The sequence below is a fragment of the Engystomops pustulosus genome, chromosome 1, assembly GCF_040894005.1.
Source record: "Engystomops pustulosus chromosome 1, aEngPut4.maternal, whole genome shotgun sequence".
Taxonomy (NCBI): Eukaryota; Metazoa; Chordata; class Amphibia; order Anura; family Leptodactylidae; genus Engystomops; species Engystomops pustulosus.
The window spans coordinates 213,403,956-213,427,922 of NC_092411.1; the positions used below are offsets into that span (position 1 = coordinate 213,403,956).

At 41.5% G+C, this 23,967-nt stretch overlaps 1 protein-coding gene across 1 annotated transcript; it reads right to left on the bottom strand.

Moving 5' to 3' along the window:
- Positions 1-473: 473 nt before the first annotated feature.
- CYP2U1 (cytochrome P450 family 2 subfamily U member 1) lies at positions 474-19,499 on the bottom strand. The gene is made up of 5 exons (XM_072119327.1): positions 18,834-19,499; positions 6,090-6,725; positions 4,106-4,267; positions 3,272-3,439; positions 474-2,873 (listed from the first exon to the last, which is right to left on the bottom strand). Exons 1-5 carry the CDS (start codon positions 19,321-19,323, stop codon positions 2,695-2,697), a joined length of 1,635 nt encoding a protein of 544 aa, XP_071975428.1. The 5' UTR covers positions 19,324-19,499; the 3' UTR covers positions 474-2,694.
- Positions 19,500-23,967: the final 4,468 nt, after the last annotated feature.

Sequence of the window (23,967 nt, forward strand, 5' to 3'; positions counted from 1 at the left end):
AACCCGTAGAACAAAAGTAAATAATTATTGAACCCCTATGATGAACGCTGTAAAAAAAATAAAAAGTGATAAAAAAAAAAACAAAATGTACTTCAGGATGATACAGTTGAAAAGTACAACATGTCCCGCAAAAAACAAGCTATCAACCCGCTCCGTAGCCACAAAATAATGTTGTGCCACTTGGAAGACGGCAATGCAAAAATGATAGATTTTTCCACATTAGGGCTTTGACAAATTTAGTAAAACGCAAGAAAAAAAATATTCATGTCTGGTATCCCCATAATCATATCAACCCATAGAATAAAGATAACATGATTATTAGGTTATACAGTGAACAGGGACAGGGACTCTTTGTATCATATGAGTCCCATCCCCTGCACTGTGGCCTAGGAATTGCAGGTTCCCAATTCAGACCATCCCCAATGGCTGTTTTAGCCACCAATCTGGAGAAAGCAAACACAAGAAAACCATAATATTTATAGAATTTATTTATTTTCATTTTTAGGAAAGGTAATGCTATTGTAAAAGCCATAAACTTGTATAATTGTATCTACACACACTGATTATTCACAGACATAGGGGGATATGAGACAAGCAACAATGGATAAGTCATGAGCACTCATTGTGCAGAGCGGTATTAATACATCAATCAAATGTAGAAATTTGACGTCTAAGAGAGACTGGATGTAAATAAGACATTACTTTATCCTGAAGGTTTGCTCTTGTATCTGACCCTGCTGTGGTGAGATCTAACTACTTTTCTACAATTTTTAGAGAAGAGTTGAATTGACAGAGGGTCAGTTTGAAACAAATCCATTTTGGGAGTCTCCTCCTCATAGAATTTTCTATGCATGGGGATAATGTACTGTACATATAACCAACATACAATGTAAAAATCTTATTCCAGTTATTAAAAACAGCACCCAATTAGGGAAATAATGGAGGAGGTTTTTATTTCACTTCATGTGCAATGTTTCAGCTTGTATGAGGGCGGATAAAAACCTCCACCATTTTTTCACTAGTTGGGTGTGCCGCCTTTTTTTTTAATTTTTACCAGTGCACTAGTTTTGGACACGGGTTAAGGATATAGCATCCTGCCTCTGATCTTTGGACTGTGCCACTGTTATTTTGTTACATTATTCCAGTTATAACTATGACATGTATACAGATAACAGGATAATCAGTATAGTCCGGTCAGTAGATTTAATATAATTATGTGTGTGCCCCCCATGATTCTCCACTGGGGTATCTCAGTATACAGTACATTCAATACTAGCAGACCCCTTCTAGTAATGGAGACTATAAAGTGTAATCATTTTATCACATTAAGGGATTGTCTATGGGTTGCAAATTGACTTTATTGTTCTCAAAACTCAGTTATTTGTTTTGATAAAATGTGAACAAGCTAAATTGTCCTACTCCAGGTCCAGGAAACTCCTCTTCTGTGCACTGGTGTTTACTAGTGTTAAAGGGGAATTAACTATACGACTCAATATCCACTTTACAGATTCTCAAAATTCTGCAATAGAAAAAAACTGTATATAGAAATCTTCAGAAGTTTCTTAGCAAGTGGATCAAGTGCTTGGTTTACCGTATATACTCAAGTATAAGTCAACCCGAGTATAAGCCGAGGCCCCTAATTTTGCTACAAATAACTGGGAAAATGAAATGAAAAGCCCTGTTGCCAAACCCTCGCCCCCCACTTATATGCCCTGCAGCCAGCCGCTCCTATTAATGAAATGCCCTGCTGCCCCTGGGTGTATAAAAAAAAAAAAACACAAACCACTACATAAACTACTATATGCACCTTCTGGCACTGCCCGATGCTTCCCACAAATGCTATCACATTTGTCTTTTATTTTCTTATTTGTGAAAAATTGTAATCATTTGGTTAAGAATAATACGATTATAAAAAATTCTAGTATTTTACAAAAATCTCTTATTTGGGCATATTCCCTCAATTCTAGGTTTTCCTACTGTAAATAAACAATTATTACAGTGTTACAGTAAGTTGCAGTCTCCCAAGCTTCTACATTTATTGCAGATTATACTATATTTAGTCAGAGTCTTACTCTGCTCCATGGCATGGAAATGACATCCATAAACTACAAATGCTTGTAGATTTCACAAGAAGTTGATAATTCATTGTAGATAATAATGTAAAAGATAGGGATGCGTGTCAGTGTTACTGATACCCGACTGTGGACCATGGACATGTTTTCTTGTGGCAAAGTGCACTCTAGGACACATTTCTATGTGTAAAATGATTGATAAGGAGTATAGACATGACACTAACATATATGATGCATGACTATGGTTATCGCCCTGATTTCTACTATAAGTGCACACAAGGGACTACTTATCCCAGCTACCAAGAAAAGTGCTGTGTAAACAAGATAAGGCAAACTTTCAAGTGCTGTGCCCTCTTCATGGGGCTGTTGAGTGGCAGCCAGGCGCTGTCCGCAGCTCAACCAAGAAATGGCTAGTAGCTAAGCAAATATATATCACATTTTATATCTATATATCTCTATATAGATTTATAAGTACTCTGTTACAACAATAGTGTCCTCTGACAGAATTGTAATTGCAATGTTTTGGACCAATCTTTTAAAGAAAAAAAAAAAAATGCAAAAACTTAGGATATGTTTTATAGATACTGAAGCTTTTACAGATCTATATATCTGGCTTCAGCTATCATCTTTTAGCAATCTTGATATCAAATGGGTATGGTGCCAGAGTCAGGCCAAATCGACCCTCCAGCGAAGGCTGAAATGTATCACTAGCAAACGAAAAACTAAAAGACTGCAGCAGGTTGACAAACATCAAGAAGAGCTCCATCTTGGCCAACTGCTCCCCCATACAGACCCGGCGACCTGCATAAAACAAATAAAGGAGGAAATATATTAAAAGATTTATAGAAAACAAGGGGCATAAAATACCTGTAGCAATGAAACACCATCTCCTCCCGTAGAGGATAAGACGTCAGCAAAGTTATAGCCGTCAGAATATGGAGATTTGGTGATTTTTCGCTGTTTCTATAAAAATTTTTTAATATTTTGTATGTAAACTAAACAAAAACTAAAGAAGTATAAAGAATAAAAGGCGAAGGGTCACAGAGCACTTAGTGAAAGCATAGGAAGTACAATTTACCCCACATATAACAAGCCCTTATGCATCACCACACATAAAACTTAAAAAAGTTATAGCTTTCAGAAGGTGTGGGTCTAAAAATTGGAGGAGAGAAGTCCTCCAATGTGTTAAATGTCCTCACCAATGCCAAACGGAATGAAAGCTTCTTTCTTCAGTATTTGTCCGTGTTCATCCAGAAATCGGCTTGGATTGAATTCATTTGGTTTTTCCCACACCTTTGGATCTCTGTGTACTGCCCATAGATTTGCCAATACTACACTCCCTTTAGGAATTGTATAGCCCTGGAACACTGAGGAGAAAAAAAAATTCCCAGAGAAATGAATGGAGAGGTGGGCATGTCCTTCATTGCTTCCTATACTAGGCACTCTAAGGCAAGGGTTGGACCCCCCATGTGTGAAGTACACACCCTATTTTGTGTAGGATTCCCTCCTGATTTTTCACATTACAAATACTGATAACAAATCCTCACTAAACTTTGTCAAGGTAGCCTAAAGCTTTGTTCACACTAGTAGCATGGCTTTCACTTAAAAAGAATACACTAAGTTAACGGTTCATTTTTGACAGACCAAAGTGGACAAAAATCAGTCTCCCTTTCATGGTGTTTTTTTAAAGCCCTCCATATAAAAGCAAAACCAGCTCTGTGCCATTGTAACTTATAAACCATATGCTTTGTGATTATGGTTTCTTCAAGCCCTCATGCACACTACAGTGTGTGCCACCAGTGGCAGGGGTTGCGGGGGCACCTCTACCCTTGCTGAGGTCACCAGGGGTGGTGACTGGAATAGGATCTGCTCTAAACTTTGCTGTGCAGCCACCTAGTACAGTCAGTGCGGTAACATGCGCCATAAAGGTTTACAGGGGCTGTTAGCTTGTCCGAAAGGGGCCGAACCAGCTAACAGGCAAAATTTTACTGTAGTGTGCATGTATCCTTATGGTGGGATAGGTCATTACTTACCTGTATTTTCTGAAGCCATGTGAGGTACTGATAGGGGGACAACGACAGTCATTCTCTGCACCTCCATAATAGTGGCCTCTGTAAAAGGCATCTGGATCTTGTCAGTAAGTGATGGAGGCCGATCACGTCCTATAACCGAGTCAATTTCAGCCTGCACTTTCTCTATTTAGATGGAAAACAAAAATTGTAGGATTGTATGTTTGATAAAAAATATTCACTATTGATTATAGAAGGCATTGTTTAGAAATTTAATTTAGACAAGCAAAATCATGCAACAAAAAGGTCTGCTTTTTTATTATTATTAAAGTTATAAATTTAAGGTATTTAGGGTGTTAAATCTGCAGGCAACATGTTTCACAGCAAGTGAAGCTGAGCAGAATAATATAGTTTCCAGTATAACTTGTCACTTAACTTCACAATATGTAAATGGATATTAAAAGGGTATTCCAGGAATCAGCATAATTCATATGCAAATGGGTAGTCAACATATAAGCTAATGTGTAATTAGTTATTTAAAATTTTGCTCCCCTTAAGAGAAAAATGCTGATGACATAGACTGTAATAAAGAATTAAAATGCTACTGACCCTTTAATCTGTCCGTTAATTTCCTTCGCGCGGTCTGTTGTGGAGCAGACACAGGACAGAAGATGGCCGCTGGTCACATGTCCACATCACATGTCCTGCACCTGCCTGGGCAGGTCATGTGATCACCACTTGGTTTGGCTGTAGTCAGTTGGTTGCAGTGCCTCCAGTATGGTCAGTGTTGTGGTGATGACAGTTACACATCATTACTATGGTAACAGAGCAAGAAAACCTGTTACACCATCACTGGGAGCAGCACATAAGAGGGAGGAGGAGTTACTGAGAACTAAAGGATCATGGAACCTGTAGTTTCCAGTGGCGGCCATCTTGGTGATAACTCCACCTACTTTAGAGGCCATAACATTTTGTAAATCATAAAATCAAACTATTTAAGCTCCGTTTTGTGCCTAATGACATTGAGTATTGTTGTATTCATTTATTTATATCATCATGGGTTTTTGTGTCAGACATTCATATTCCCGGAATACCCCTTTAAGGAAAAGGATATACATCATTTAAGTTCAACCGAGGAAAGCAAAGGATGTAAGGAAATACATTTCTATATTATAACTTAACCATCAATGCTATTTTGCCTTTTTGAAGTTCTTGCATAGCTCCACAACCATTAGTCTGCTTGAAGAACAGCAGGTAACCAAGAATGTTATCATGTGTCCATAAAAGAGATCTTGAAAATGACGAAATAAATTCTATAACTTCTAAATTACTTCGAGTGAACCCATTTCCCTATTTGCACACTTGTCCGTTGGAGTGCTATGTAGTAAGCACTTCTATGGAGTCAAACTCCAGGAATGCTAAAATGGTTATACTTTGCTCTCTCCAGAAAATAAACAGATTACGTGTGACCCGCTATCTGACCTGCTACCAAGGTCACTCATGAGTTACAGACAGTGACACAGGAATGGTTCACCCGTGCACTTTGAGCCTATATAAACTGCTGGGTTACATTAGAGATTAATCACCTGGCACTGCCACATCGAGAGGATAATAACATACTCACTGCAAATAAATTGATAACATTTGCGTTAACAGGTTGTGTTTTGTAAACGCAAATGTTATCAATTTAATTAGGCAAAGCTCACTTCAGCTGTGGCATTACATTTTGAAACACATGCGTTAGAGACCACATGCACCCCAAGATTACCTCCTTTAGACCACGGGAAAGAGCACTAGGCAACCCCACCAATAAAATATTGAGGTTGCAGAAATGGTTCGACCAAGATGCAAGTTATCCTTATTATCCACCCATTAGTACTCCCATAACCTGTATACAGGTGTATACAGGTTTATACATGAACCATGGCTACAGGATTGTCAAATCTACGACAAGGTTATAGTTCTCTTTAATGCATAGTGTCATTTTTTAGAGAATTGAACTGCTTACCTTGCACATCTGGATGATGGCACATGTATAATAGTGACCAAAGAAGCGTGTTTGTAGTTGTATCAGTCCCTGCAATGAACAGATCGCCAATAATATAGAACAAGTATTCTGTGTCGAAGCTACTCTCTATCTGTGCTCTTTGCTCCTCATCTATATGAAGAAGGTACATATCAATAAAATCCCTGGGGTTCTCTGGGTCTAGAGAAAGCTTATGTTCTTCAATTATCCTTTTCAGAAAGGCTGTGATGTCTATAACAATTTGCCTTAATTCTTTGAATGGACCAAATGGAAGATAGTACATCAATGAGCACAAGTTGGAGAGGATAGCTTCACTGTTGACACTGATCTCCAGGCCCCGGGACATCAGGCTCAGCATGGTCTTGAATTCCTTATCCTCATAGTTGAATCGTTTGCCAAAACTTATGGAACAAATGACATTGGAAACTGCATTGTTGATGATCTGAAAAGGACTAAACCCTTTGTCACCAAACTTCATCATTTCAGCCTTCACATATTTAAACTCTTCAATAATTATAGGTTCCAGACTCAGCTTTCCTAGGCCAAAGTGTCTCAGAGTAGAATGGGAAAATCGTCTCTGCTGTCTCCATATAGGACCATATTTTGCAAAAACAATACCTAAAAAAAAAAAAAAAAAATAATAATAATAATAATAAAGAAAAATCAGAAGCTCTGGTGAACAATCTTTTATCGTTACACATTAAAATATATGTTTGTTATAAAAAAGATGCATTAAGAATACTCAGGGGATTCCTTAGGGTATGTTCACACAGAGATTGTATGGAGTCATTCATACAAGTTAATCGCATACACCACATCCCAAATTATAGCTCTGATTTTCCTAAATGGTTGATGCCAATGACAAATCAGTATAATAAAAGTCACGACCCGTTACAGTATAAATTGAATTTTATTGAACAAACCTCCCAATGATAACTGTAAGTTCTTCACAAATTTTAAAATCAAAAAATGCACAGTACCAGATTATGCACAGCAGAGTTTCAAAACATTTTATAGGTTGTGTTAAGGAGATTGCACTGGTTTTGGACGCCATCTTGACTACTGTCCGCCATCTTAGATACAGCGGCCATGTTCCCTGACCATTGTCAAGTTAATGTCATGATTCGAACTTCATTTTATGTAACCTGTTTGCTCACCTGTCAGCTAATACCCTTTGACATTTAATGAGAAGCCAGTCTGTCCTCGATGCTGCATAATAATATGATTCTGGAGCCACTTATCATCTCCTTCTCAGCATTAGTATAAACAATATCTGTGTACAAGGTCTCTGAGAACTGAGCACAATTAATTCACTTTTTTCCCAGAATGTGCTGATGTCCAATAGAATCTAAGTGCCTTATCTCCTTTCATACAACACCCAAAATGCTGATTTCTCTGTATTAAAATACAGCTGGGTTTTTTTTTAAAATAAACAGTGTGATTTGAGTGCATCTAAAGACCGGACTGTGTCTTTCTTCTACTCTCATCTGGCTGCCGGCAGCTATCTCATCCTCCCTCAAAGGGTTAATTAGGACTCACCTTACAAAAGTCAAGAGGGCTGTTGGGGCCCTGCATAAAAATCCCTATCAGATTTAAAGAAGTGAAAATGGTCGTTTGTTGAATGTGTAGCATTAGGAGGTCACATTCAGTGAAATCAAAAGAGATTTCATTCCAAAACATCCTAACAGGCCAAGTTACATGTAACATAGGGCACTTTGATATCACCTTAACAATTCTTGCAGTAATTGAACTTGTGAGTTTTTGGAAAGTTTCTCCTCGAATTTCATTGCATGATGTCAGAATATTCTCCAAGAGCTGTTGGTTGGATGTGAGCGGCCTCCCACCCTCAGAGCTTTTGCCTGAATTATACTGCAAAGGTTCTCTATAGAGTTGAGGTCCGGAGAAGATGGTGGCCACACCACGAGATTCTCTCCTTTTATGCATAGCAGCCAATAACACAGAGGCATCTCTGCAGCAGGAGATGGTGCATTGTCCTGCATGAAGATGGTTTTGCTCCGGAAGGCACGGTTTTTCTTTTTGTACCATGGAAGAAAGTGGTCAGTCAGAAACGTTATTTACTTTGCAGAGGTAATTTTCACACCTTAAGGAACCCTAAAAGGGCCTACCAGTTCTCTCCCCCATGATTATGGCCCAAAACATAACTCAACCACCTCCTTGCTGGCATTGCAGCCTTGTTGGGACATGGTGGCCATCCATTGCTCCAACCATCTGGACCATTCAGGGTTGCAAGACACTACACTACTGGCCGAATAGTAGTTTTATGCACCACAGCAAGTGTTCTAAGGATCCTATACCTTGAGATTTGCGGGACTCCAGAGGCACCAACAGCTTCTAATATCTGTTTGCTGGTTTGTAATGGTATTTTAGCAGCTGTTCTCTTACAGTAATGCTGCAAATTCAATAAATGACCATTTTCAGGTCTTTACAAGCTATAAAATATCTTAGAAGTGTTGAAAATGATTTTTTGTAAATTTTTTTGAAGAATATACGGTTATCATTGGAAGTTTTGTTTAATAAAATTTGATTTATACTTTAACCGGTGATGACTTTTATTGTACCGACTCATTTGCATTGAGGATATAGGAAAATCAGAGATAAAATATCATTTGTATAATAATTTGGAACATGGTGTAGACTGCTGTGGATATGCTGAAAAAGGAACTTATTTTCTTTAGTCTTGGAAGTGTGCCCAATTGCCACAAGACCAGTCAAAAAGTATGCTAATGAGGCCGTGGCACTTCAGTCTACCTTATACTTCTATCGTGCACGAACCAGTCTTGCCCTACCGACATCTGGGGATGTCACCGAGCTCTTGGGAATTGTAGCAGTTATTTACTGGATGTGGGTAGCATGCAGCCATCTGCTTTGAACAAACCTGGCCTCGTCAGCATGACAGAGGTGTGTACTGCAAAGCAAATGGCTGCGGGCTACCCACAATTAAATACGCATAAACTACAGTTCCCAAGAGCTCACCATCTCTTGAGAGGGTGGGGCAGGTAAGCAATTCACCCCTGGAGCAAGGGAGGCAAAAGGCCTCTTTAGCATAATTTTTAAACTGGTTTTGTGGAAATTATGCACCTCTCCTAGACTTCTTTTTCAGTATACTCACAGCAGTCTAGGTTTGAAATGATGTCTACCAAGGGGTACATCTCATTTAGCGGTCCCATTATATTATTTATTGCATACATTTTACCATTTTATACTGGCATAATGTAGCAGTACATTAGTCTGTGCTCTAGACGTACACAGGCACGTTTGGGCATATTCAAGAATGTTTTAAACAGAGAATATAGTAAGACATACTCTGGCTATTGCAGATATAAAAGAGGCTCAATTTATATGTTTTTTAAAGTTTACCAATTTGGTGGACGTGACTGTCCACTGAATAAATAAAAAAAAAATATTTGGATTTATTCTTGTTCAAAAATATACATTTCCTGTTATTTATTTATAGTTTCTATACAGACATGTTGGTTTCCATTACATTAATCCTGTGGAATCTGATACTATAGGCATAGCCTCCAATTCAACCTGCGCTTTACTACTTGCAATTTTGCAAATGAGCCCGAGGGGCTCTAGGCTCCATTAACACATATACGGCCCGGAGTCTTGCATAATTTAAAAAACTTTTTTGTAAAAACCAGGGCATAAGATGCTAGAAGAGTAGATCCTGCCAGAGGAGGCAAACACCAGTATATCAGTGTGCTTGGTTTACATTCCTTCATCCTGGTGGTAGATGTCCTTTCAATAGGGCGATGACCACAAATTACCCAAACCTTTGTTTTTATTGACCAGCAAAGCCTTCTGTGTCTCGACTTTACTTCATAAAAATGCAAATGAGGCTGAAGTGTTTCGGTGACATTAGCAGTGCACCCCTGGGCTCTAGTTCAGCAAAAATAACACCTTATGCGCCTTTTCTCATTTTGCAACTACGTTACTTCTGGGTCCAGCAGAATTTGTGGCAGGAGACTTGCCATAATCTGCGAACGCCCCCAAAAGTACTTCAACCTCATTTGCACGGGTCCGACAAAGGGCCTGTGGCTAGGACCCAACTTTTTTCGTGGGAAAACCCTTTAAGGGTTGAGTAAACACCCCACCCCTAGGCACCTCCTCCCTGGATTAGCTCCTGGAACCTCTGAGGAGTTGTAACTTCTCAATGGGAAGTTATAGGATTATAGTTCCAGCACCAACAGACCCTCTGGATCTCCAGTAACTTTCAAGACCAAACCCACTTACTATGTTCATATTCAGAGTTCGGTGCATCTCCTCATCCGAGGCCTCCAGAATACAGATCCAGATCTGTGTAGCCATACCTTTGTGTATGTTAGTAGCAGCAGGACTATGAAATATATATTTTATACCAGGGTTTGTATGTGGAGCAGAGTGAAAGTCTCTGCAAGCTGCTGTGTACTAGGAATAGTTAGAATGTAGAAGTCAGAAGACTCAGAGCAGATGGGAGGGGTTGTGCGGTATTCAGTGAAGATATCCTACACATAAAATCCAGCTTCAAATGACTTTTTATTTTACAGACTTTATGTGGGAATCAGGACTCCTACGATGGGCAGAAGAGTAAACATCCTGTTGTTTCCAGGGGAGGGCTTTAGCCTTTGTATAAAGAGTGCGAAAACTTCTGACTATTCAATAACCCCGATGTGACATACTAAGCATGCAGAAATGCACCAGTTCCATTATTCTTTGATATTATTCAGCCCAGGTTCAGTGAATTATCAGGGCAAATTTGAGGTTTGGGTCCTGCACTTCGTTTGAATACCTTAGACCAGTGATGGCAAACCTATGGCATGGGTCCCGGAGATGGCACTCAATGGCCTCTCTGTGGGCACATGGCCTCTCACCCTAGAACAGAATTCACCACCCAGGCTCAGCTCCATTTTAAAAAGACTCATACTGCAGGTAGCGTGAGAAGAGGCCGATAGGGTTATTCCATGGAGCTCCTGCTCTGGGCCCTGTGATTCTCCCTGTTCCTCAGGACATCCTCAGGATGCTGATACAGACAAGAGTGCTGGCATTAACTGATGGCATTTTGCAATAAGTGGGTTTTGGGCATCATTTTGGGCACTTAGTCTTTAAAAAGGTTTGCCATCACTGTATGTAGCGACAGTAAATAGAATTTACCTTTGCTCTCCTTTTGTGGTTAGCCTAAAGTGAATATATGGGGCTAAAGGCAAACCCCAATTTAACTGGAATTTAATGACAATGTATTTTAAGGAGGTTCGAGTCGGCTTATAGCAGCAGGTCCCATTGTCCAGTTCACTCTGCAGTCAATGACCATTGCCCAGCACACTTGCCTAAGCTCAGAGAGATATAGGGGCTTCTCCCCACCATTGATACGTTAGATGACACACAATGTACACAAACAGCAGTGAATAATTACGGCTGTAATAATAAAGGACATCACCACCAGGATGAAGGTTTGTAAACCAAGCACACTGACATACTAGTGTGTCCCCTCTTGCAGGATCTGCTCTTATTTTAGCTTCTTATGCCTTGGTTGTTGCAAAAAAAAAAAAAAAAAAAAAAAAGGCTTTACAGTTATGCAAATGAGCCTGAGGGGCTCTAGGCTCCATAGGTGATGGTGGATGCTGGAGCCCCTTAGACTCATTTTCATAGTGTTAATGCCTTTTTTTCTTAAAAGCCAGAGCAAAAAAAGCTTACAGAAGAGCTAATCCTGCCAGAGGGGGCACACAACAGTATGTCAGTGTGCTTGGTTTACAATCCTTGATTCTGATTTCCTTTAAATCCGTCCTTTTCTATTTTCGGTTCCTGAACCTTTAAATAAATCTATTTGTGTTTTGGAAGAGGACTGTTCAGTGTTGAAGGACAAACTACCTCAAAACAAGAATGTTATTACATCCAGTATCTGTGGCATCTAATCTACTTGATAAGAAACTCTTCCAATGCAGCAAATCCATTCGGGAGGCATTCCAGCTGCCAGGAAATAACTGAGAAACACAACCGTGACCTGACAGCAACATAAATCACTGCACCCATCACCCGAGCTACAGGAGCCACAATCATAGTTGTAGGGAAGAGCCCACCGGTGTTGTCATTACGAGTCTACTCATCACAACCCCTTTCTGCACCTAATCTGGTGCTCTACACCCCATTTGTGCATAAAGTGGCATTGATGGTGGATGGCAGCCATAGTCTGGGTGGGGGGCTGACAGAATTAGCCTAACCCTCCTTGGGTGGTGCTAGGCTCGATCACATATGCGTTACCATAGAAATACATGTGGTCGGTATCCAGCACTCACGGTTTTAAACAATGCAAAATAGCAAGTGCTGGTCATTGTAAAATTACTAGAATTGTCTCAACTGGCTCTTAACTTTTCTGGTATAAATAGCATCCATTAATACTATATATGCCTAGGAGCTATCTGTATTGTAAAAAAAAAAAATTCTCAAAATTGGTAAGAGGAGTATTATTACTCCTCTGGTAAAAAAAACAAAGGAAAGAAAACATTTCCAGTGTTAACCCCTTAAGAACGCTGTTTTTTTTTTAGCTCATTTCTCGCTCTCCACCTTCAAAAATCCATAACTTTTTCATTTTTACGTGTACAGACCTGTGTGATGGCTTATTTTGTGCGTAACAAATTTTACTTTCCCGTAATGTTATTTATTTTAACATGCCGTGTACTGCGAAGCTGGGAAAAAAAATTCCAAATGTGGAAAAATGTAACAAAAAAAAAAAAAAAAAAAAAAAACCTCACGTTTTTTGTGGGCTCTGTTTTTACAACTTTGACTGTGCGCTCCAAATAACACCTCAGCTTTATTCTTTGGCTTGGTACGATCGCCGTGATACCAAATTTATATAGGTTTTATTGTGTTTTAATACATTTTCAAAAATTAAATGAATGTGTACAAAAAAGAAAAAATTTTTGCCATCTTCTAACTTTTTCATACTTTGGTGCACAGAGCTGTGTGATTTGTCATTTTTTGCGAAATGATCCAGCGCTTTCATTGCTACCATTTTGAGGTCTGTGCGACATTTTGATCACTTTTTATTCCTTTCTTTATGTGATGTAAACAGGTGTAAAAGTCGCATTTCGGACATTTGGGCGCCATTTACTGCCTCGGAGGTCACCGCCGGCCGTAACTGTTTTTATATTTTGATAGATCGGGCATTTTGGGACGTGGCGATACCTAATAAGTTTGTGATTTTTACTGTTTATTATATTTTATATGAGTTCTAAGGGGGGTGATTTGAATTTTTAATATTTTATTCATTTTCTTTTTTTTCACTATTTCTTAGACCATCTAGAGTACATTAACCCTAGATGGTCAGATCGTTCTTACCATATACTACAGTACTACTGTATTGCAATATATGGCATTTTTGCAGGTCATTCATTACAATGAGCCACTGGCTCATTGTAACGAATCTGCAGAAGCCATGTAGCCTCGGGTCAAACAAAGACCCAAGGCTACCATGGCAACCGATCGCCGCCACCCCCCTGATGACGTTCGGGGGAACGACGATCAGAATAAAAATGGCGGCGGCAATGGAAAGGTTCATAGCCCCGATCCATGCAAGCACCGACCGCGGTTATTTGCGGTGGGGGTTTGCTGCAATATGCAACAACCCCCACCCTTGTATGAAGAGGACTCAGCCCGTGAGCCCTCTCTATACATTCCCTGCACCTCTGCGCCGTAGAGCTACGGCGCAGAGCGTTAAGGGGTTAATGGTGTAGTTTACATAAAGGATTGTTTCTTCTCATATGACAGTGGTATTTAGCTCCTCTGTGAGCAGAGCCATCACATAATGAGACAAGTACAGTTTGTTGGCACCGCACACATGGCTAATCCCATAAACAAGCAGCTGCTCTTCAACCTGCTCCAAGTCTTGTGATGCCTGTTGAGAGCGGGTGCTGACTTTTCCACTACCCAGGTATAATATTAAAGAAAGACTATCCCAAATCTCCGGAGTTGTTCCCCCTGCGGTGGAAAGGGGGAATTATCGTGCACGGCATAGGGTAAAGGCCACAAACCACCACTCTCCGTAACCGTGGATACGTCAAAAGGCATAGGCGCCACTGGGAAAATGTATGCCAGGTCCAACCTGGGCTAGTTTAGCATTTTTAGAAAGTATGCAGGCATGTGGCAGGACTGCCCCATTCCGGCCCAATACGCCAGTGGTCTCGCCCCTCAATGCCCACATGGTGTGAATGTTGTGTTGTGTTTCTTGCAGTGCACAAGAAATTGCAATTATTTAAGGGCCTATTCCCAGAAACTAGTGTAGAAGCATGGATAAATGCCCCCTACGCACATAAACCTTTAGGGGGATAACCTAAACCTCAACTCCAAGGCTTCACAATCTATTACGGTAGGCCTCAGTGTACAGAGGCCAACAGTAACAGTGTCGCCTGGCTTAAAGGGAGTGTGAGAGAGAAGGGGAGTATGAGTCAATTATTATTACACACCCCAAAAGCCCTGGACAAACCACTTTAAGTATTACATCTCACACAATGGAAGATTTCAAAGGAATTAAAATCAGCACCGAAAGCAGCAAAGAGAATTCACCACAGACTGATACATAGATAAAAGGGTCTCCATCTCCAGTTCTATAGATTCCCGCCTTTTTCTTTCACTGCATCTCTGGTCTGCAGCTCACAGAACCACAGGCCTGATTTGATATGAAAGATCCCCAATTAGATGCATTTTAGAAAATGCTGAAAGAATTCTGTGTAAAGCATTAGAGGAGTTTATAGTCGCGCCTAATGCCTTTATGTTTAATGGCGAATGGTGCGGTCAGAGAAGATATGGCCATGGGTACACCTGTGTCGTGTACCTATGCCAACCCAATTGTCCCAGAGACCAAATATTTTTGACCGGGGTTACAATAAAGTATACAGATCCGACTTACATACAAATTCAACTTAAGAACAAACCTACAGAACCCATCTTGTACGTAACCCGGGGACTGTCTGTATATTATATAAACAATGCTTCAGTTATTTTACTGATTAATGCAAAGTTTGTTGAAAAGTTAGTGAACATTCGGCCCAAAACCAGAAAAATTATAGTAGACATCCTGGCGTTTTTCTGATGAATCAATTGTTTAGCCAGTAGATAGAGAGTAGTTACCACACATTTCTGCAAGCATGTAATCACTTAGGACACCAAGATCCTGTATCTATAGCTGGACACATAGGAAGCTTTTCTCTAGTTTTGCCATTTGGCCACAATAACATATTGACCCACATTTATTAAAGTCCCTGCACATTCATTTCAGTGCAAACTGCTGGCAAATGTATTTATAAAGTGTCCGACTGGTGACGCTCCTGTACCAAACACGACACAACACAAAATTGGAACTGGATCTATACAAACTCTTGGTTTTTCCTCCAGAGAAACAGTAGCAAAGATATGAAGAGTTGTGCAGTCTACCCAGGCGCAGTTTGCCTCACCAATGTGCGCACATTATTTAATAGTGGCACACTTTCTTAGTTGTTGGGGTTAGTTTTCAGGATGTGCACACAGCTGCACCTCTTGGTGCACTTTGCTACATGCTGCTGCGCGATAATAGATAATAAATGAAGTACTAGCTAGGAATACACCAAATCGTCCCTTTAGGGGCAGAGTCCTCAAACATGTGGGACAAAAGGCAGCCGCGTCACAATAGTGGACCAAACAAATAACAAATGCATGTTCTCCAAAGACACGTTTATCATGCAAACTGGCGCAGCCAATAATATATCTCCGGTAGATCTACCCCTGCACTGCCACGCACAGTAAAGCCTGCACATAGGCCACGGCATTGACAGAACATCCTCCCATTTACTGTATGCAGACACCATTTCTTCTAGGAACATACAGATACAACTTGTGTGGAAAACAAACACCAGCATTTCATTTCATATTGAGGAGGAGCTGAGACAATCTTCTTCAATAGTCTAATAGTAAGTCTCCTCCACAGATATAAAGATCCCCACACGCCTAAAATTAGACCTTAGATGAAAATAGGCAGAATTCCAGCACCAAAGAGTTGGTGTAACTGTATAAAGTTCTGCTGATGCGGCTACTTTTTGGGGCCATGTCTTATGTCTACAAGGATTTTAGCAGTGCTGAATGGCACTGGGCAGTGTACAAAGAATATGGGAGGACCAGCAGGTATGTCCATGCCCCTGGTGTGCAGAGAAGCTCATTTGCCTTAAGGTAAATCCAGAAATTTTGGCAAAATGATAGAAAGACTGGAAAGTACAGAGACATATCCAGTAAGCTTCTAAGGAGCTCTACACAACGGGGTCACCTGGGAGCTGGTAGGATCACTTTAAGCCCATAAGGTCCTCTCACTACTTAAAGGGGTTGTCCGAGTTCTTTAAAAAAAGCTAAAAAAAGTGGCCGGGATAGGGCTGCTTAAAAAAAATAAAGATGTACTTACCTCCCGGTGCCCTCCCGTATCCAGCGCTGCTGTCGCTCCGGTCCGGGCGCCATGTAAACAAACATGGCCGCCGGAGCAGCGCTGGACTCAGTTCCGGCCGGACCCGACAACCTTCCGGCCCCCATACACAATGCTGTGTATAGGGACGGATAGGCGTGCCCGGCCACGGCCGGCCGGAAGCTGAATCCAGCGCTGCTCCGGCGGCCATGTTTGTTTACATGGCGCCCGGAGCGACAGCAGCGCTGGATACGGGAGGGCACCGGGAGGTAAGTACATCTTTATTTTTTTTAAGCAGCCCTGTCCCGGCCACTTTTAGCTTTTTTTAAAGAACTCGGACAACCCCTTTAATGCACATTTATATTTTCAGCTTTGTGACGGTCACATTCTAAATAACACCAACTTAAAGTTTTCTGGCAAACTTAATTTTTTCGTTTAAAGATGCAATTAAGGTATAACCAAACTTCTAACATGGTTATTTCTACCAGCAATGGAAAAGGGTTTTTGCATCACCATCTTCTGAAAGCCAGTACTTTTCAATGATAGAGAAACAACCGGAAGCAAAAGTCAAAAAAGCTGACAGATTCCCTTTCAGCTTCCTTCTCCATTAGCACCAATATGAAAACAGACTTTACAACCGTGTGATCATTGATATAAATAGATAAAAAAAAAGTAGTACGGAGAACAGTGTGAATAGATAAGTGTTAACTCATTTTGCATTACTTGATACAGTTTCTACCAGTGTTTTACATCTTACCACTTTAGCAAACTTGAAAAACACCAGCAAAAAAACTGTTACAGAAAGTAAAAAAGGACCACTTATACAAATTCATTGATTGAAGGCAGATTAGACAATGTCTGCCGTCTGGTAAGCACTTGGATTCTGGATATCTTTTTAGTGGAAAGCACAATTTTGCTTCTTCTGAATGGTGTAGACTACAACAAATCTGTTGCCACCGATGATACGCTATACATTGGGCTTTATCAGCAACTATGGCAGGAAAGTGATCAGCAAAATAATTTTCTTCGTCCCCAGGTGAATTAGGACACTGATGGAAAAGTACCAAAAACAGGGCTTCACTTACAACCAGGTCCACTTTAAAAGGAGCCAAATGGCAATGCCAAATGCTAGGGGGAAAAAAGTATTGTCTCGCTGCACTTACTAGCAACATGTTCCATATGCTGAAGCTGAGATTAACAAGGAATTCTGGTCCCTGGGCCAAGACCAATGACTTATAGTAGGCGTATTGGTCATCAGTATCTGGGGATACTGTATAACAGTATCGCTGGGGAGCTTCTACTATTACATGCACCTGCCGGTAAAGAACCAGAAATCCCTTATAACTGCCCTCCTTTGCCATTTTTGTTGAGCATTTCCTACAATTCCCTGGCCACTTTGTACGATGCAAGACTAGTCTAGACTATGCATCCATTGGGATTTTTATTTAATAGTGAACTTTTACACGAGTTAGTAGGAACATTAGGCCAACCATCAATCCAGAGGAGATCCATGTCCTTTTTCTTTGTAACCTTTCAATAACGCAAGTCTACATGGAGACAGGTTACAAAGAAAAATGCCAGCACACATGAGGCTAACTCAGGGCAAACTCTCTCTGTTCCAGGGTGTCCTGTTATACGGAGAGGTGTTGACAAGACTTGTCCATAGAACAGGACACTCCACAACACACAGAGTCCTAGATGATCTCTTAAACCTGTCAGATGTAGTGGACAAGTCATCCAAAATAAATACCTACAAATGAGCCGACAGTCTAATTTGAATAATTCCTTAAAGACATTGGGGGAGATTTATCACCGCTTCTACTCCAGTTTTCTGCTGCAGGAGCATTGGAATAATTGCAAATTCTTGCACAGTGCAAGAATTTGATTATAATAGTGTATATGCTACCTCCAAACCACATTGGCATGAAGGTGGTGTAGAGGGGCACTGCAGCGATGGAGTGGGCATGCACTGGTTTTCACACAAAACTACTCCAGGACGGTCCAGAAGTAGTTTTGCCCAGCGGCCGGCCGCTTAAACCTCTTGTATCTGGCAGGACATGGGGAGGGGGGGGGCTGGCCGCTACCATACCCCTAGACACAAGTGCCAGCTTATGATATATCTCCCGCAATATGATCAATGATCTGGGCTCAAACCAATCCCCCCTCCCCAAAAAAAAATCTTCACCAATTACAGAATATTTTTCCAGGTGTCTGGATAACAGACGACTATCCCTGTAATTGTGAGCAGATCTTTCCTTATACAATGCATATTTCCTATCCGCCGTCACCATATGGTCCCCTGTCTGTACCTTTCCGCTTGGTGATGATGGTGACCAGGGGCACGCTGGGCCGGTCAGAGAACACCTCAGAGTGGTTCACCATGGCATCTTTCACTGTGTCAAAGTCATTGAGGATAACGATGAGGCGGCTGCCAATGTAGATGCCATAGATCCTGCCATAGACTTTGGACATATTACTGAGCACGATATGGGGGTACAGGAAGGCCCCTCTCCTGGTGGTGCCAGCCGGGACTTTACTCAGTCTGTTGCTATCTATCCCGAACTGCAGCAGCTGAAGCAGACGCCCGGGCACCAGCATGAAGCCGAAGTTACCCACGAAGGGCAGAGGAGTGGGGCCAGGCGGGGAGTTGGAGGTGATGATCTGGTAATAGGCCCATAGAGAGCTCAGGAGCAGGTACAGCCCCAGGAACAGGAAGGTGTAGAGCAGAAGCGCCTGCAGGGACACGTCCTCGGGGCCGGGCAGCCAGGCGCCCATGTACTCCCTCCACGCCGCTATCATCCTGCCAGTGCTGCCCGCAGGTAACGCGCCGCTCACTTATGTACACAGGATGCCCCGCCTCCCACAGCACGGACAGTGTTGCCAAACACAGCAGCTTCCGCTGATTGGCTGGAGCCGCCCTCCCAGCCCCGCCCTCACTGTAACGTTACGGGCACCGCTAGCCGCTACCAGGTAGTAACTGTTAAGACAGACCAGGCGCTGTGCCCAGCACACACACGGGGGGCGCCGGCTGATGACGTTTCTGGTGCGGAGGGGCTGAGCACCTGCTGCTACTGCCCGTGATTTCCCCCCACAGACAGTGATTGGCAGGAGATTACCTCAGACTGTGGCGTCCTATCTGGGGCTGGTTCCTATTGTACACGAATAGGGAAGAAGGTTCCCAATATTGTGCTCCAATTACAATATACTAAAAGCCTGCCTGGGTGAGTGGCCCCAGCGCCATCATTGGTCCCCAGGCACCACCTAGGTGCCATCACATGTTGCTGCTCTCCAGAAGGGATGGTAAGGCCCGGTGCACCCCAATGGGAGATAAGTCCAGAGAGTCAGGGTCTACAGAGAACTCATTTAGTGATGAAATTCAGGTACAAATCAATAAACGGTTTCGGTTTCATCCCACACTCCAAAACATACTGGTAGGTTGATTAGATTGTGAGAAAGGGACTGATTTGGCAAACTCTGTGCAGCGCTACATAATCTGTGTGTGCCATATAAAGGAATTATTATTATTAATACAAGCAAAGGGGTCACTTCTCCAATCTCCTCCCTGGCAGAAGAAGAAGGCTTGCATGCTGACGCCTGGGGTAGCTGTCCCTCTCTTTCTCTGAAGTCTGTTATCCTGATCACATGCTAGGAGCCCAGGGTCTATGGCAGAGTATCCTGTCTCAACTTCTTATTCTGGTTGCTCAGGTAGACTGGTAGTCTTCTCATACAAGTTCTTCTAACTGGAAGACACTAGGGACTGGGACTGTTTTCCTTATAAACCTTCTATTTCAGCACAAACAATAACAAAGCATTCTCCCAGAGACTTACATTCCATAATATTCTATGGCAGAAACATTCTAAAGTGGTAAACAACTTCCCAGACAGCACTTGTCATTCTAAAGGTTAGACTGCTTTTCTGATAAATAAGTCTGTTTTTTCCTGCAAAACAATTTCTTCTATATCTGTGGAAGATTACTAGGTTTTCTTTAGTTAGAGATACACAGTCCGAAATGTCTCCCGGTGTTCATTAAAGAGGACCTGTCACCCATAAATTCGTCACTAGTGCTTAAACAAACACCGCAGTGTTAGAATGATAGCGTTACCGGAAAACCTCTGATAACGCTATCTAACACTGCGGTGGAGTACAATGGATGATGCACGGCAGTCACCGCCGGCCATGGAGCAAGCGGTGCGGTCCGGGGAAGGGGCATCGCCTCAAACCGCCCCCTCATGAATACGTCGGACAGCTTTGCAGGCGGTCCGGCGTTTACATTGTACTCCGCCGCAGTGTTAGATATCGGAGGTTTAACGCTATCATTCTAACACTGCGGCGTTTGTTTAAGCACTAGGAGCTGCTTACTTTAGTAAGCAGCTCCTAGTGCCAAATTTATGGGTGACAAGTCCTCTTTAAGCTTTTCTACAAGTCCATACAGATACAGTACAAATAAATGTCTATACAAAAAGATGTATATAACAAAACACTAGATTAATACAAGTTAACGCTTGATGTAAAATAAAAGTAAAACGTGCTGACTTTGTGTAGGATAAATATTCAAATGTCCACAAATATCCAAAGTTCATTGCTCTTCCGCTCCATGACGCTACATGCCTTTCATATTAACCCCCTCCCGCTCTCTGAGGGATATATCCATCTGCGAATTATGAAGGGTATATGAACCTGAGCCCTCTTCATACAGACATGGGATTTGCTGCATATTGCAGCAAACACCATCGCTAACATCCATGGTCGGTGCTAGCACCGATTACGGGTGTTAAACCCTTGATTGCGGACAGCGAGTGGGCACCACCATTATTCTGCAATACAGTAGTATTGCAGCATACGGTAGAAACAATCACACCATCTCGGGTTAACGTACCCTAGAGGGTCTAAGAAATCGTAAAAAAAATATATTACAAATTCAAATCAACTCCTTTCCCATGAACTGATATAAAACCAAACAAACAGTAAAAACCACAAACATGTATTTCTGCTTCCCAAAATGCCCAATCTATCAAAATAGTAGTTATTGCCGGCAGTGAACCAAATAATTAAAAATCGCACCCAAATGCCTGAAATGCTACTTTTACACCATTTTACATATCATAACATTTTTTTAAAAAAGTGATCAAAAGAACGCATAGTCCTCAACATGGTAGCAATTAAAATGTATGAAAAAGTTATTAGGGTCAGAAGATGGCATAACATGTTTTTTTGTACACATTGGGGGAGATTTACTTACCCGTCCGACTTAGTTCACCTAAAGTCCATTGTCCGTCTATAATACACTGTGCCGCGATTCACTAAGATCGTGCGCCCGATATCCTGCATGTGTCGCTTCCCCGCTCAGGTCTGACAGATTTCACCTTTTTCTTCCCGGTGTATGTAAGTGCATGTCTTGCGACACAACTTTAAAGTTAAACCCCACGCTCAGTCCGAATCAGTCAGATCGTCCAACGGCCCGCTCCCCGATTTCTGTCGTACGAAATCCGGCGCAGCTGCACCACAATCCGATCACGTGGATCCAACACGATCCTAGTGCAAACCCCTGTTTAATACCTGTCAAAGCTGCGCAAATTCCAAAAATGGCGAACAGTCCGACGAAAGTGCGATTTGCGACCCTTAGTAAATAAATGTTTTCATTTGTGAAAATGTATTAAAACAGATTAAAACCTATATAAATTTGGTATAATTAAAGAATAAAATAGACATATAATTTAGAGCGCAAAATGAAAGTTTCACCACACTTGAAATTTTTTTCCAGCTTCTCTGTAAACGGCATGGTATAATAAATAAAATCATTGAGTAGCAAAGTTTGTAACACAGAAAATAATTAAAAAAGGTATAGATTTTTGAAGGTGGGGAGCGAAAAAAAGGCTGCATCCTTAAGGGGTTAATAAAAGAAAAGGTAAACCAATGTTTATATATGTAATAGTGATGGGAAGCCTGGCACTTTATAGTTAGTTGGATCATTTGGCTCAACTCACTAAAAAAGAGACATATCCTCCTATTTAACTCTGTTGGGATATATTTTCAGGTAGATAGTCATCTATCTGGTTACCCTATAAGGGGCAACGTTAAGGGAGCTATCTGCTAGGAGTTGACTCCCGTCATTCACCTGAAAGTTCATAAGCAACACATCACTGGTATGTAACAATAATCTCTTTTATATTTCCTTCAGGCACATAAACATTATTTGCGTCCTGTTGTTTCAGCAGCTAACACTTAGCCCTTTGTATTCTTATGGGCTCATACACACACCCATTGGAGGACATTTATTAGGGCGACTATCTAGGAAACTGGCATAGAAGCGCTAAAATAGTTGCACGCTCATCCAATCTTAGTGATTAGATCTTTTTCTGGGCTTTTGTCCTTCACACAGGACACACAAACTCCTACAATGACCATAATTTTTTCACTTTTACCGAGTCAGTGGGCACCAAAACAAAGTTTCGTTATGACAGATGCTGGTTCTAAAGTGTAATTAAAATTAGAAAATAAGGTGTTAAAAATGACCGTAAGGTTCTTTGGATACACGAGGCGTTAACCGTCCCCGTCAGCATTGCAAGGTGATTTTCGAATTACATGAGTCTTTGTTTCCAGCTCTGGTATGGCAGATTTACTTACCCGGTCCATTCTCGATCCAGCGGCGCGTCCTCTGCGGTGGATTCGGGTCTTCCGGCGATTCACTAAGGCAGTTCCTCCGACGTCCACCAGGTGTCGCTGCTACACTGAAGTCCGCCAAGGCGGTTTCTCCGAATCCGTTGGGTTTTCGTACGGCCACGCCCCCCCCGTTTTATGTTGCATGCATGCCGGCACCGATGCGCCACAATCCGATCGCGTGTGCCCAAAACCCGGGGCAAAACAAGGAAAATTGGGCGCAAATCGGAAATATTCGGGTAACGCGTCGGGAAACCGAGAATCGGGCCCTTAGTAAATCACCCCCATTGTCCTTACTGTAGATTAGCTCAAAATAAAAACTGTGTTTATTTTTGACACTGAGACACTTATATAGAAAATTATAAAGCACTTTTCATAGGGCGTGCAAGTACACACGCGGGCAATACTATTGGGTGGTTTGACCTCGGAAATGCAACACCATGGGATGCAAGCACACAAAGAAATGTAGAACCATTGTCTGTCTTCACACAAACAAAATGCCCAGGTGCTCCCCTGAATACCTTCCCCTAGGTGGTGCTAGCAAGCACTAAGTTTTTGTGTTTTCTACCTTACTTTGTTTGAATAGAATTGTTTAAAATGTCTGTCTGACGCAACATGGCGTCCGAGACCAGTGCGATCTATTTAACAAAAGGTGGACTTACAATAAAAGATTGTATGATTTCTGCAATATTACAACATAAGGCTATATATCTTCATTTGCATTGTAGTGCTTTAACCCCTTAACGACCTGGCCCTTTTTTGTTTTATCATTTCCATTTTTCACT